The sequence below is a fragment of the Archocentrus centrarchus genome, chromosome 10 (assembly GCF_007364275.1).
Source record: "Archocentrus centrarchus isolate MPI-CPG fArcCen1 chromosome 10, fArcCen1, whole genome shotgun sequence".
NCBI lineage: Eukaryota > Metazoa > Chordata > Actinopteri > Cichliformes > Cichlidae > Archocentrus > Archocentrus centrarchus.
This window is the reverse complement of record NC_044355.1, coordinates 7,575,281-7,590,118: the sequence shown is the minus strand read 5'-3', so window position 1 is coordinate 7,590,118 and position 14,838 is coordinate 7,575,281. Positions and strand designations below refer to the sequence as shown.

At 38.2% G+C, this 14,838-nt stretch overlaps 2 protein-coding genes across 2 annotated transcripts; one reads left to right on the top strand and one right to left on the bottom strand.

The window, feature by feature from the left end:
• Positions 1-1,653: 1,653 nt before the first annotated feature.
• On the bottom strand, positions 1,654-3,247 carry LOC115787142 (uncharacterized). The gene is made up of 5 exons (XM_030739717.1): positions 3,205-3,247; positions 2,730-3,056; positions 2,298-2,645; positions 2,085-2,195; positions 1,654-1,841 (listed from the first exon to the last, which is right to left on the bottom strand). Exons 1-5 carry the CDS (start codon positions 3,245-3,247, stop codon positions 1,654-1,656), a joined length of 1,017 nt encoding a protein of 338 aa, XP_030595577.1.
• Positions 3,248-6,160: 2,913 nt separating this feature from the next.
• LOC115787141 (uncharacterized) lies at positions 6,161-14,496 on the top strand. Its single transcript, XM_030739716.1, has 7 exons — positions 6,161-6,516; positions 6,638-6,947; positions 7,284-7,342; positions 7,550-7,683; positions 7,859-7,986; positions 8,248-8,490; positions 14,356-14,496. The coding sequence occupies exons 1-7, from the start codon at positions 6,509-6,511 to the stop codon at positions 14,494-14,496; spliced, it is 1,023 nt and encodes a 340-aa protein (XP_030595576.1). The 5' UTR covers positions 6,161-6,508.
• Positions 14,497-14,838: the final 342 nt, after the last annotated feature.

Genomic DNA, 14,838 nt, shown 5'->3' with positions numbered 1-14,838 from the left:
ATGGGAGGTCAAAACGCATCAAAATGTATCCGTTTTCATTATGAAATGGTGTTGTGTAAACGGGGCCTTAGAGTGTTTCTATAAAGAGGAGTGGGCCAAATTCCCTCATGAGATGTGTGCAAACCTGGTGACCAATTACAAGAAATGTCTTACTGCTGTTTTTGGAAACAAGGGTTTCTCCACCAAGTTCATTCATGTTTTGCTTGGGGATCAAATACTTATTTCACTCAATGGTATGCAAATCAATTTCTAACTTTGTGTAATGTGTTTTTTTTTCTGTCTATCTCATTGATATTTTGTGTCAGGTAATGAGGGCATTGGGAAACAGCAGGGCACGACAGGTGGAGCAAATGAAACTAATAACACTGGGGAAGCAAAACTAAACACAAAGTACAGGGAACACGAGACTGTCAAAATAAAACAGGAAACACTAACAAGGTACATGAAGACTTAACACAGGGGACTGGCACACAGAGGAAACAGGGACCGAGGCACAGTGAAACAGACGAAGAGAAACACAGACACGGGACAGAGACGCCGACAAGTCTCAACACCAGGAATACGAAAATACAGGAGGTCAGAGACATGACAAAAGGACAAAACAGACACAAGAACACAGACGCAGGGGAGACAGGGACAAAGGGAACAAGAAAACCACAACTGATAACAAAGCCAGAACTAAGATGAACAATGAAAATCAAAACAAACTGGGACATAAAAAAACTCAGTGACAACAGAAGACAAAACGCTGGGCACACGGCCCAGGACCATGACAATATTGATTAAAGATATGCGTTTTTACCAAACTGTTTATGTAACATCATCCTTCTTATGGGCTCTATATAATATCTTGTAGTTCATTTATAAGAAATAATATAAACAAGAAACTGAATTGAATAACAGATGAGTCTTATACACACAAACTGAATGGACATTGACTCACAGAATCATGCTGATTTCCAATGTTTAGACTGAATGGTAGGTGAAATAATTTTTTAATTGGAAGTGGATGTGTTTTGTTCCTTTCTGCATGAAAAGAAATGCATGAGGAGGGAATTTCAGTCAGAATTATTTGACTGTTCTCAGCTGAGGTGGAGTTTATTTGACAGACAGACACCTTGTGAACAGGGTGGTCAGCCAAAATGCCACATAACTAACTAAAATCAACCGACATAGCTGCTCATCAGCACTGCTAACAAGCAGCTATTAATCACAGTGACATAGCATTCAGCACACTGATTGAGGAGAAATCTGTTGAGCCAAGGTTTTGTCCAGGTTTTAATTTAAAGACAAGAAGAACTGTTGAAGGACAACAGATGAAGAAGTTAAAAAGGGAAGAGTCAGGTTTGGTTAACAGGTAAAAAAACAACAAAAAAACGCTTTCCTGTTATGCAGCAGTTATGCCATAAAAAGCATCTGAAGCACTAAATGTCATACCTGTTTTAACTGTGGAAGGCAAGACAAGCATTTTTCACAGTTAAAAAAATAATGTCACCAGTATAGCAGAAGTTAAGAGCCCACATTATGTTTGTGATGAAGTTAAAATTTTAACAAAGACAGAAAAATAAGAACACCAAAGAGTCACAAAGGATCTGTAACAGGATGTGAGGTTTATTTTAAAATTCAGGACAAACTCAACACTGTCATCAGCATTCAGCTCAGTATTTGAGAGAACACACTGTCCTCAGCGAACTCGCCCATCCTTCTTCCTCTTGTTTTTCTTTCAGAGAAATTCAGTGCAGCATAGTTTACTTCATCATCAGCTTCAGACTGTGTGGTACCAAAAAAAGCATACACAAATTGTTTAGATGATGATAAGAAAATCTTTAGACACATTTTAACTAAATAGCACTAATTGTCTTTGCTTACTGGTTGGTACAAGTTGCCAGTTTGTACTTCTGTTATAGCAGTTTCTATTCCTAAGAAAAAAAAAGAAAAGAAATTATAATAAATATACAGGTTGATGTTTACAGATTGATTAACACTTGTTTCAGTGAATGACTTCTTCTGGATTTATCGCATAACTTGTTTTATGATTTTGTACATAAAATGAATGCATAGCTTCTTACAACACTTACCTTTACATTTTTTACATACCCATCGGTTGTAGATGAAGAAAACATTTCCAATGACAGAAATTGCCAAACAGGGTATTAATATTGCCATTTGAATAAATATTGATTGTGTTGTTTGGTCTACAAAGCAAACAAAAAAAAAATAAGTTCTTAAAAAGTCTTTGCTCATGTTGTAGTAAAATATTTTGTGTATAACTTCCAGTACATAAGACAAAGTCATACCAAGTTTCAGTGTAGTTCCATTGCCAAATAATATCTCCCCACATGTGGCCACAGCACAGTAATAAGTCCCAGCATCAGAGGAGTTGATGTTCTTTGAGAAGCGATAAACACATTTCTTCTGAGTCTGAGCTCTTTTCTCACATTGATTCGTACTGTTTCCATCAGTGTAGATGATGTTTGGATGAGATCCAGCTCTGAACCAGAACACATTATGACCTCCTGGACATGTCTCGTTCTCAGAGTCAGAGAAGACTGAACACTGGAGATCTGCTGTGTCTCCTGGACGGACTGGATTTGATTCAACTGGCTGCTGGACAACAATATAGTTTGATGTCCTTTGAATGTTTCCTGTATAATACAAAACACAAAGACATTCTTCAAAACATGCTCAGAGACATTTCAAAAATTAGCAGAAGTATCTCAGTTTATTACCTTTTATCAACAAATATGTCCCACTCCATTCAGTATCAGCCCAGTTTGTTATTCCACAGTGATACATTCCCTCATCTTCTCGGGCTGTCTCCAAAATGGTCAGTTTGCTAAAATGTTTATCATTACGTACATAAAATTTTGCTTCCAAAAATGGTGAAGCATACTGAGGCTCTGTAGCTTTTAACAGTGTCACAATGATTTTAAGAGTATCCCCAACACGCTGCTTGTACCAGTGGATTTTTCTGCTGCCGAGCTCTTCATCTGGTAAAGCACATGTTAAAGTCGCTGATTCACCAAACTGAACTGTTTTCACTGGAACCAGAGAATCTGAATAAAAAAAAACGTAAACAAACAACACATTTTCATGTTGAAAATGTACTAATTAAAAATGATATTGCTCTTATCTATAAATATAGATGAATCTAGTCAACATAATCATGTTTCAGATTTATAGAAACAATTAAAAAGCACTTACATCCTTGATGAAGAAAAAGCAGTGTCATCCATAGCAGCACCATCTTGAGACTGCTTCTTGTTGCGTTTTTTTCAGTAAGCTACGAGTTTGAAATGAGCATGTTGGGTTAGACCATAAAATGCATCTGATTGGTTAACACAGAAAAGACTCAAAAGCACATTTCCTGTCACATTGGTCTCATCCTGACCTTTTTTCTAAAACATATAATCTCTTTTTCATCTCCTGTTGCAATATTTCACATTGTTCACTTTACACTCTCTCTGCCTGGTTGTAATTCATGTTTTCAAATGTTAAGCACAGATACAGCAAATGGCATTTATTCTACTTCTGATTGTAGTATGTACTGCAAGAAATACCTCAAATACATCAAACTCTGCACTTCAGAGGAATTTTGCAACCTGTTTGTGTCATTGGTGAGGGGCTATGACATTTTGTTCCTCAGAAGAGCTGAAGAGCAGTGTGAACCAATGCAGTATGGTTTATATTCATCAAAAACCAGAACTGATGTGCAGTTTGTGGAGCAAATTATACAGCAAACTATCCAGTAGCTGATATCTTACAAAAAGTCACCCAAAAGTTTTTTGTGGTCAAAACATTTTCTTTGTTCATTCATATATATATATATATATATATATATATATATATATATATATATATATATATATACACATACACTCTGTCTGAAGAATAAAACCTGTTCCTTTGTTACTGCATTTTCAATTCAATTCAATTTTATTTAAACCTTATAGCGCCAAATCACAATAGAAGTCATCTCAAGGCACCTTATACTGTAAGGTAAAGACCCTGCAATAATTACAGAGAAAACCCAACAGTCCAAACAACCCCCTATGAGCAAGCACTTGCAGACAGTGGGAAGGAAAAGCTCCTTATTAAACAGGAAGAAACTTTTGGCAGGGTCAGCTTCAGGGAGGGGCAGTCATCTGCCAGTTGGGGGTGAGGGGAGGGATACAGGATAAAAGACATGTTGTGGAAGAGAGCCAGAGATTAATAACAACTAACTGTTAAATGCAGAGTGGGGTATAAACAGAGTAAAAAGGTGAATGAAAAGAAATACTGTGCATCATGGGAAGGCCCCAGCAGCCTAGGTCCATTGCAACACAACTAAGGGATGGTTTAGGGTCATCTGATCCAGCCCTAACTATAAGCTTTATCCAAAAGGAAAGTCTTAAACTTAATCTTAAAAATAGAGAGGGTAACTGTCTCCCAAATTCAAGCTGGGAGCTGGTTCCACAGAAGAGGGGCCTGAAAGCTGAAGGCTCTGCCTCCTATTCTACTCTTAAGTATCCTAGGAACCACAAGTAAGCCAGCAGTCTGTAGTACCTCATAGGTGATATGGTACTATGAGGTCTTTGAGATAAGATGGGGCCTGATTATTCAAGGCCCATGTGATTAGAAGAATTTTAAATTCTATCTGGATTTAACAGGGAGCCAATGAAGAGAAGCCAATATGGGAGAAATCTGCTCTCTCTTTCTAGTCCCTGTCAGTACTCTAGCTGCAGCATTTTGGATCAGCTGAAGGCTTTTCAGGGAGCTTTTAGGACAGCCTGATAATAATGAAATACAGTAGTCCAGGGGTATTCAAATAAAATTTAAAGAGGTCCAGTCAGACAAAATTTCATGAGGCCAAGGTCCGGAAGTCCAAATATTTCATGTGATTATATATATATATATATATATATATATATATATATATATATATATATATATATATATATATATATATACACACATATATAAGAGGTTTTGTTAGTTTTCAGAGCATTAGTTTTTATACACAGTAAAATCCTGAGTGTCAAATAAGCAGTGTCAGAACATGTAAACTCTATAAGAGTCAGTTCAACACCAGTGGGTGTAAAATGCCTCCTTATGTTCTGCAGTGTTGGTGTAAATATTCAGAGTTAAAACAGGTTTTTTAAAAATAACTCTTTACAGTGTAACTTGTCAAGTGTTAAAGGAAATGCACTCGGTTAGAGTTACTAAAACACTATAATGCAGTGTTAATGAAAATTCTCCAAACTGAGTGTAAAAAAGTACTCTGAAAAGCTCCGCCCCCTTGCACTTTGTGCCAGACCGAAGAGAATTTTATCGGCGCCATTTTCAACTTCTCCGCCTTGCTGGAAAAGTCTCGGTAAGTTTCCTCAATTTTTCATTTTTTTCCTGAATTTTCACTGTCGTTACACTCAAAGCAGCATATTAAAATAACATGGTTCTTCAGACAGAAAAAAATATGCTTTTCACGTGACAGATGTTTGAGGAGTTGTTAGCTAGCTTAAACCTTCAAAATGTTATCCTATATTTAGCATTAAATAAAGATGGCATTTTAGACATAAAATTGCATTAACGGGTCACTACGCTTCCAAACGTTGATAGGAACCTATAAAATATACTTCAGGGCTGATTTTGGGAATTGACTTCAGACACCTGCCTCGAGCTCCCCCGGGTTATGTTTTCAATTTGCCTCGGGGGAAACTCCTTCTGCGGGAGCTGCGGTTCCTCTGAAACAGCATGAAATGTATCGTCGGTGTTAATTAAATCTCAGCTATTTCTACTTTTTAATGGTATTCTATTAAAGTTATGCTTGTTACTATCAACGAACATGAAATCGTCCTCAGATGAATATCAAATGATCAACTACGTTTGTGGTTTGTTTAAAGTAATTCTTGAGTCAAAACAGTGTTTTAGTCGTTGATCGCCAGGCGCTGAGACGCCCTTGCACTGGGCTGAGAAAATCGGTTTACTTTCAGAATTCTGCTGTCACAGCATTTAGCAGACAGGAGCACACCCCGCGGACTCCACACCGGCTAGATCGCTGCTATTATTGCTGCTTGCTTCATACACACCTAAAGAGGCGGAGCCCTTACTGAGACGTGAGCTCAGGTGGAGCAAAAGGAGACGTTTTTCTAGCATCCAAAAGAAGCCCCCCCCCCCCCCCCCCCCCCCGAACCACCCACTATTAAACGTTTACTGGGAAGCAGCTGGAAGTCCTCCATCAACCACCTGATCAGCAAGTGAAGAAAAGACAACTTTGTAGCTGCTTCATCCACCCTGTTTGTTTCACACAGGGAAAAACTGCTGTACGGAAGTTAAAATATGCAGATGAACTGTAATTCTTATCCAATTACTTCAGTAATCAATGGAATTATCGATAGAATACTTAATTACTAAAGTTGCAGCCCTAATTTAATTTGCTCCTTTAGGACAGCACCACCACAACATGTGAGAGAGATGTATGCTCAAGGCATGATTGAAAAGTTCCCAAACCTGCGTGATCCTTATTCCAAAAATGGATATGTAAGTATTAAATCCAATATCCAAGTTGTTTTAAATTCTTTATCTTTTGACCCAAATGCTGCCTTTCTAATAAAATAGCCTGTTAACCTATTTGAAAGGAAGATTTCTATTATGGTTAAAGTGGCTACTTAGCATGGAGGCTTAAAACCATCCAGAGGAAGAGCACCTTATCAGAGGGGAGAAGATCATCATGTCAGCTGACTGGGTGTGGACCAACAGCCAGACGAGATGCTTCATTTAACCCTGAGGTGACCCTAAGAGAAGAGCCATATAAGGAAGCTAATTCCTTCATGAAATACTCTTCTGATGAGGCCGCCATCAGGAACAAAATGAAGATGATGTTTGATTACCGTTGCAAGATGGTCCTGGACGAAAACAGATCATCCAGCGTCTTGACTGAATTTCCTCGCTTCAGAGATGTCAGAGGCTTGGTAATTCAGCATTTTACACAAATAGCCTGTTGATGTACAATTGTGTGTTCATAAGTGAATTGACTTGTTCTCTAAAATGAAAACCTTCTAAAATAGCTATACATCTCATTTTGGGCAAACTCCACACTTTACTTTTGATGCTTTACCTAAGTAGGTTTGGTCAAAAAAATTAAATCAAAGAAGTTAGTTTCTGATCATGAGTTGATCACACAATCCAGTAAGATCTTTGTTTTTTAAATTAATAACCTCTTTAAACAAACCTGCCCCTGAAATAAAGGCCTGGAGATGAATTGGCTTTGTGTTATATTGCAATAAGCTCTTTTTCCATATGTTTAGATTGATCAAGACTTCATTCTGGAATTTGGAGAAGATGTAGCTACCAGGTTTTTGGAGAGGTTAGTGCCAACGTTTTTTTTTCCCCCATAAACTGCAAACATTCGTTTTATATTGGAATACATTTGTTTTTATTTTACATAATTTTTCAACATGGTAGTGTATGGTTTGCAGTGATTATTTTCAATGTGTTTTTTATTATTTTTGATGAGTGTTGTACTTCTTGTCTTATTTTCTGTGCTCAATTAATAGAATGCCTTTTACTTTAGGTGGCCGACTGTTTTCAAGCATAAAGTGATCCAGCAGAGCAAGACTCTCCCTACCTCAACCGACCTTGAAGAAGTGATCTACTGTGCTGAAGGAGCTTCAAGTGAGGAGGAACTGGATGAGACCCTTACCTCTGGTAGTTTTATTCTGTAGGACTTAAACCTAAGTATTAATAGTAGCTGGAGGAATTGTAAAGAATTTTTTATTTAATTGAATTTTCTATTGGATTTCTTTATGTTTCGGCTTTAAAGGAATAGCCTTCTAATTTTTTTTCTTTATTTTCATGTTCTGTGTTATTTCTGTTCTCACAGGCTGGGACAGTGATCTTGCTTCCATCATTCTCCTGTTCCACCTGATTCCTCCTTCCTGTCAGGGTTACAAAAGACGTGGGAAGGTTTCTCCATCCCAGGATGAGGAGCACCATGTGGTCTTCCAGAAGGTTTGTAATGTATGTTAATTTTTGCAACAACTATTACCTGTTCCCTTTCTCCTCTTTTGCTATGATTCTTTTCATATATGAAATGGATTCTGTTTTAAAATTATATGGAACCTATTTCATTCCTTTTATTGCTATGTATTCTTCTATTTGGGGGCAGAGAGTGTTGGTTAGGTGTTGATTTGAACTTTGACAGGGAAAGCTTCTGGCAGTTTTTGACAGAAATTTTAAATCCCACTTATTTTTCCTTTTTTTCATACTTAGAGTGGAACAAGTGTCCAGGAACATGCTGATGCCATGAACTCCACTACGCAGCCCTACCCACTTGCTGTTGGGACAAAGAGGAGCACCATTCATGAGTTCTTCATTGTTCTGGACAAGCAGGTCGTACCATGCAAGTCAGCCAGCTCACTTGGAGCTTTTGATGAAATTTTTCACTTCGTATTTGGAACTGTTTATAATCAAATGCTCCACAACATGTACGTCTTGGAACTTGGAGAGTTAAAGGTAGGTGCTGAAATTGCTTCAGAACTTTGTAGTGAACACTCTCTCTCTCCATGTCAAACACAAAATTACTTTCAACTGGGGCTACAGAATTTCATCGGCAACAACATATTCCTAATTGGTCACTAATAATCTAAAGATCTAATTTGAAAAGCTTTTGTGTAAAATTTTATGTGACCTTAAGAAAATGGGTGCTTTTAACTTTGTCACTGACCAATTGATATTTGTCGTTTGTTAAAAATGGCACTAATGTCAAGTTCTTCAAAAAATATGTATTTCTTAGATAAATGGATAAAGATGTTCCAGTAAATTCACATTGTCTTAGAAAAGTTTTTTCTTTCTAATCAAACTGAAAATGCAGAGAAGCCTTTAAGTGCATTTTATTTTTGTACTGAACTTAATAAATTAATAAGACAAGGAAGATGGGTTCTTTTTGTGCTACAAATATCTTTGGCTGTATGTCGTAAGAAATATTAACAATAGGTTTATAAAAACAGTATATAATTGTGTAAATTTTTTTGACACTGACTGAATTGGTTACACATTAACACTGTTTAGAGTTAAATTTAATTAACAGTTAAATAGATCTTACACTTGTTAAGAAAAAATTGTAGGAGTTGATTTAGAATAACACTTAAAGTAGCAGTGTCATATTTAAATAACACTGTGAGTGTTATTTATGTCATAGAGTAAAAGTATATTAACAATGTGAGTGCTGATTAAATTTTACTCTATAGCTAAATTTAACTCTAATCAGAGTAAAATCAACTCTGAAAATGTAACACTGAGCTCAGTGTAATTTTAACACTGTACAGGGCGGGACCATATGTTCACTGGCTCAGTGTTAAAATTGACTCTTTTAGTGTTGCATTAACACTGCCCATTTTACTGTGTATTTGGTTTCATGCTTAGTTTTAGTTTAGTTTGCGGCCTCTGTACACAACTTACTTAAGTGGCCAACATTTACGCTTGTGTAGCTGGATTGTGTGTGTTAATTACCTTGCGGTCGCGTGCTGGTGTTTTTATATGTGGTGCCGGCTGGGACTTTTTTGGTCCTCGCTCTTTGTGCTCAGTTTTTTGGCTGCAAACATATTTGTCCCTGTTTGTCCACTTTTATCCATTCCAATAGTTTCAGCAATCTCCCTCCAGGAATTTGCTGACATTTGTGAGTCCTTATATTGATGCTTTGATTATTATTCCTGATTGTTATTCTCTCACTGATAAATTCTAACACTACAGCAAAAAATAGCCAGAAACGCACAGGGACTGAACAGGTTAATCACAACCTTGTGGGCTGTGTGGACCCGACATGTAGTTCGATTTCTCCGGAGGCGCATGTCAGGTTACGTTGAAGGATCAGTGGTTTCTCGGCAGACTGCTGCCATTACTTTGCGGACCGATGCGGTGAGCACGCACACACACAGTTGCCCGATGGCGCTCCCAGCTTAAACTGTTAGAGCGGAAAAAAATGATTTCATATCAATCCACAAGGGTTTTTTTTAAATAAAATTACAAAAACAAAAGTCATTTTTTCTATAATTTCTGTTAGTTTTAGTTAGTTTTGTAAACTCACACTACTGTTTTTTTCTTTTAATTATAGATTTTATTTATTTCAGTTAATGAAAATGTTTTTTTTCAGTTTCAGTTTTTATTATTTAGTTTGTTTTCGTTAACTATAATACAAAGTTTACCAGCCGGCAGGGACCAGCTTGGTGGTATCACGTGGTATAGCCAAACTGGCATGCAATTGGTCAGTGGGTTTCCTTGGATGCTTCACTACTACCGTAAGGACTGTAAAAGCTGCGCCGGTAAACCAGAAAGCGCTCAACAAGATTTTAATTAAGTGGTCGTTCCTGTTTTGGTATTAGGTTCGGGTCCGCTTGAGACATCATTTCGGTCCGGATCCGGACCGAGGTCCGCCTATTGGTGATGGCTGCAATAGTCCATACTTGCTGCCAGATGGTCAGTCAAATACTACAGTATACATCTGGCTGCAGAGCTCCACCCACTGTGGGTTCACTTTCAGTACAGGATTCACTATAATAATTGGTTCAGATAATATTACAGGTTCTCTGGACAGACAGTTTGTAAAGTGGATTGAAGAAGAAGATGTGACATACTGTGCTGTGTTTACAACACAACATGACAATGGCAAGCTCATTTGTCTGACCTGAACTAGTGTCTGATAAAAGTTCATTTAATTTATATTTTTTAACAATTTTTAATTTAAATTTAATACATTTGAAAGGTTTATTCGAATGAGCTGAATTCACCTTTGAGAGCAGAGCTGACAGCACGAGAGTGACTCTGCTGCGGCGCTTGCCAAGCAGACACTCGTGTGCATGATGGCTTCTTTGCGCACTTGGCTGCTGAGTTCTACACGCATGTGTTGTTGAATTTACAGGGGAGTAATTTAATTGTGTGATTTGCAATGAATACCTACACCAGTGAAATAAAATGAATTACTTCTGATTATGTTTTAACTTGCATGCGACTCGATATGGTATTTTCACAGAAATCAGTCTGTAAACATCACTGTGCCATCCACAAATGGAGGTTAAAGCTCTGTATCACAAAGAATCCATGAACATGATTCACAAACACCACTGTCATCCCTGGGCAAAAGTTGCCAACTTCCATTGTTGCCAACCCCTCAGTAAGGAAAGTAGCTATTGGCTGTCCCAAAAGTCAAAAGAAGTCATTATATGATGTCATCACCCAATTTGCATAACTGGTCATTTGCATGTAGTTGTAATCGAGTCTGTAGGAGAGAGGAACAACATCTTTGGAGAGACAAAAAATGTTTAGAACTACAAATTAACTTCATGAAATAACTTCATGACTTTAATGCTTTGCCTAGACCAGTGGTTCTCAAATAGTGGGGCGCGCCCCCTTTGGGGGGCGCGGTGCGATACCTGGGGGGGCGCGTGTGACCCTGGGGAACAGGCTTTTTTTTGGGGGGCCGTACTAGTATAAAGTGTAATTGCGCATCCACTACAGTAGGCGGCAGTGGCGCTGTCATTGTTACTTCTGTCACGTTTGCGACAGTGCAACATTTTACGACTTACAAGACAACAGGTTTGCCTTGGTTAGCAGTGTTGAGTCAACAGAAAGCTCCGACTGCGTTCTGCCTATAGCCTCCGTTATTCAACATAACAACCCCCAACATGAAAAAGTTTTTAACAGGGATGAAAAGAAAAGCGGAGAGAGACAAAGATAATGAGACAAAAGAAAGTCACCCGAAAGCTAAGACGAGGAAATACGACGAAGCGTATTTAGCGCTTGGCTTCACTGTCACTACAGTTGGAGAAGAGGAAAGACCGGTGTGTTTGCTGTGTCTAGTTGGTCAAACATGTTTACAGTTTAAACAAGGATTTATTTATTTTTAATTTCAGGCAATGATGCACTTAAAATCTTTTCTGTTGCAGACTTAAAACACGATTTAATAAAGTTATTCTTTGTAAGTTTGACCATATGTCTTTCTTTTTTTCTTTAATGTTAATAAGGATAAAATGTTATGCAGAGATGGATAGTCACAGTGGGGAGTGGGGGGCGCGAATAGTTTTCTTCTTGCTAGGGGGGGCGTAACAGAAAATAATTGAGAAGCACTGGCCTAGACTCACATTACATTAAGGGTGGAGGGGGGGGGGGGTTCAGTAAATCTGCCGGCTGCATCACGAGGAATAAGCACACAAAGAAAACCCTCTTCTGCTATGAAGGTCATGGGACTTCTGGTACAGACCAAGTTCCACTATGGAGTTCCGGTATGGAGTTGAGGTATAACAGCACACTCTTGCCTGCAGCCAGGTATTCTTTGGGTCCGGGTGATACCAAAGCATACGAAGGCTGTATATACACAAAACACGGCAACAGCAGAGGGTTTCAGGTTTACAGTCTATCTCCAAAACTCTCCAAAAGTTGAAGACGCCACCAACGCTAGTCGCTTTTTGAAAAAAATAATTGCTGGGGGGGGGGGGGTCAAAAAGTTGCTAAATCTAGCAACAAAATTGCTAAGTTGGCAACACTGGGAACCCCACAAGGGACACGGGAGAAAAAAAAATATGGGAGAAAAAAAAAAGCCCTTTTGTGAGATCCTGCAAAAGTTTTTAATCTTAGGCTATGTGTTTCCACGTTAATCTTGATAAGGCAGCGTCCATCAGAACGTTGAAAGGATGGATGATTTCCAGCAAAAGTCATATTTAAATTATAACTCAGCAGTCATTGTTGGCTGTAACCACGCCAAAACTGTACAAACAGGAAGGAATGAACCTGGCTAACTACCTCACTCTCACTCACAAAAGTTTCCCTCTCACATGTTTGTTTTTTTCTCTGTATTAAAGGCTCAAATAAACGTATGTGAAAGACCAACAATAAATCACCTTTATTTTTTTCTTAAGAAATGTTTTGCCTTCCTTTGCATAATCTTCCTTTTCTTTGTTTGCAAAGCACTGTTTGCACACAAAGGCAAACAAAACGTGAGACACTTGTGACAAAAAAAACAGTGCATAGAAACTTGGAAGCATTTCTGTGGTTGGGCTTTCAAAGAAAATGCAACAGTACAAAGGGGCTTTTCTTCCTGTGTCACACCCTGCTGTAAACCCAGAAAGCAGGTCTTGCAGCATTATTTTATCAATTTTTAAACACGCAAGTGGAATGACACTGTAACAGTCGTAATCGTGTGGTGTCTCTTTATGACAGCCTAAGCTAATGTTAGTGATGTCACAAGTATGCGCCACCGCTCCTCTGTAGAAAGCGTGGGAGAAACGTCTTGGCAGATGGACGCTGGACCGAGGCGGATCTATAGTTTTATCTCCCTCACTCTGAGTAACATTATGGGTTGTATGAACACTGCTTATTTCATGTATGATAATGTAGCAGCCATTCAAATGGGCTTTGTAAGGTTGGTGAAGAATGTGTTTATTAAAGGACAACACTGTGGAATTCCCAGTACCAGTGTGGTTGTGACTTTTTGATTGTGGGCTGATCTCCTCTTCACCACTGAACAAGGCCCAACATTACAACACCATATAACTGATACAAGAATATGTATAATAAAGCAGCTTACAAGAGCATTTCAAGGGTAGAACAGGGGGAAAAAACCCTCAGTCACACTGTGATGATTTTTATCACACTTTTCAGTTTTTTCATAACTGCTGGTAGAAGAGGGGAGGAGCTAATCAGCTGTTCCTCTCTGGCCTCTGTGGCAATTCAGGACTCTTTAAATGTTTGACAGATTGTTGAGTGTAGGTCTGAAGACTTTGCTACTAATACACACACACACACACACACACACACACACACACACACACACACACACACACACACACACACACACACACACACACACACACAATGTATAAAGTTGTAGATGGCTGTTGTTTAAAAACACTAAAAATAAGTATTTGTCTTTTAAATAACAAGAAGGTAAAACTAAATCAATTCAGTTAATATAGCTAAAATTAGTCCTCTGAAGCCATTTAGCTCTTCTCTCAGTTCGTATCCTTTTGAAGCTCACAGTGAATTCTGTTCTGAGTAAACAGCTTCAGTGGTTGGTCAAAGGGCAGCGAAACGGCCCACCACAACCTTTGTCTGTGAGTGTAGCTCTTGCATGTGGCTTTGCTCGTTTGCTTGCCATTAGAGAAATACACAGGGCCTTTAGAAAGTGCTATAAGACCAGTATCAAAGTTTTATTATTCTAAATGTACATTTTAAAAAACACTCTTTGGCAGTCACCATAGTACTACAAAAATACAATTTAATGCCTGCCACAGTTTTACAGTTTTTAAAAGCCAGTAAAACTCACGCACTCACTAACTCACGCACAGATTCTTTTTTGCCTCTACTGAGTTTCATTCCTCTTCTCTCCAGAGCATCTCTCCACTTCTCCAGGCTCTCATCCACTTACTCCCTACTCTCACTACAGATCACAGTGTTGTCTGCAAACATGACATAAACTCCTTCCTGACCTCATCTGGCAAACTCTGTAAGCAAAACATGACTCAGAGCTGATCCTTACGGTAGCCCCACTAAATCCACCTGTCACTCCTACACACCTCACCAGTCTCCTTATGCATGCACCATCCTTGCATCATTCCTGAAAAATGTCATCAAACTTCATTAAATCCTGTTAAATCTGTCATTTTTGCTGAATGGATTTCAGCGATGAAGTGTTTAGAAAGTTGCAAAAAAAAAAAAAAAAAAAAAAAAAGCAATAATGGATTTGCACTACATGTATAAGGTATTATTTATTTACAAAGTTTGGGAAACAAACACAACAGTGAGAACAGGTTCATTTCATTACACAAAAGTCTAAAAATCTGAAGATTAATGTACAATAATATTTACTTTTGC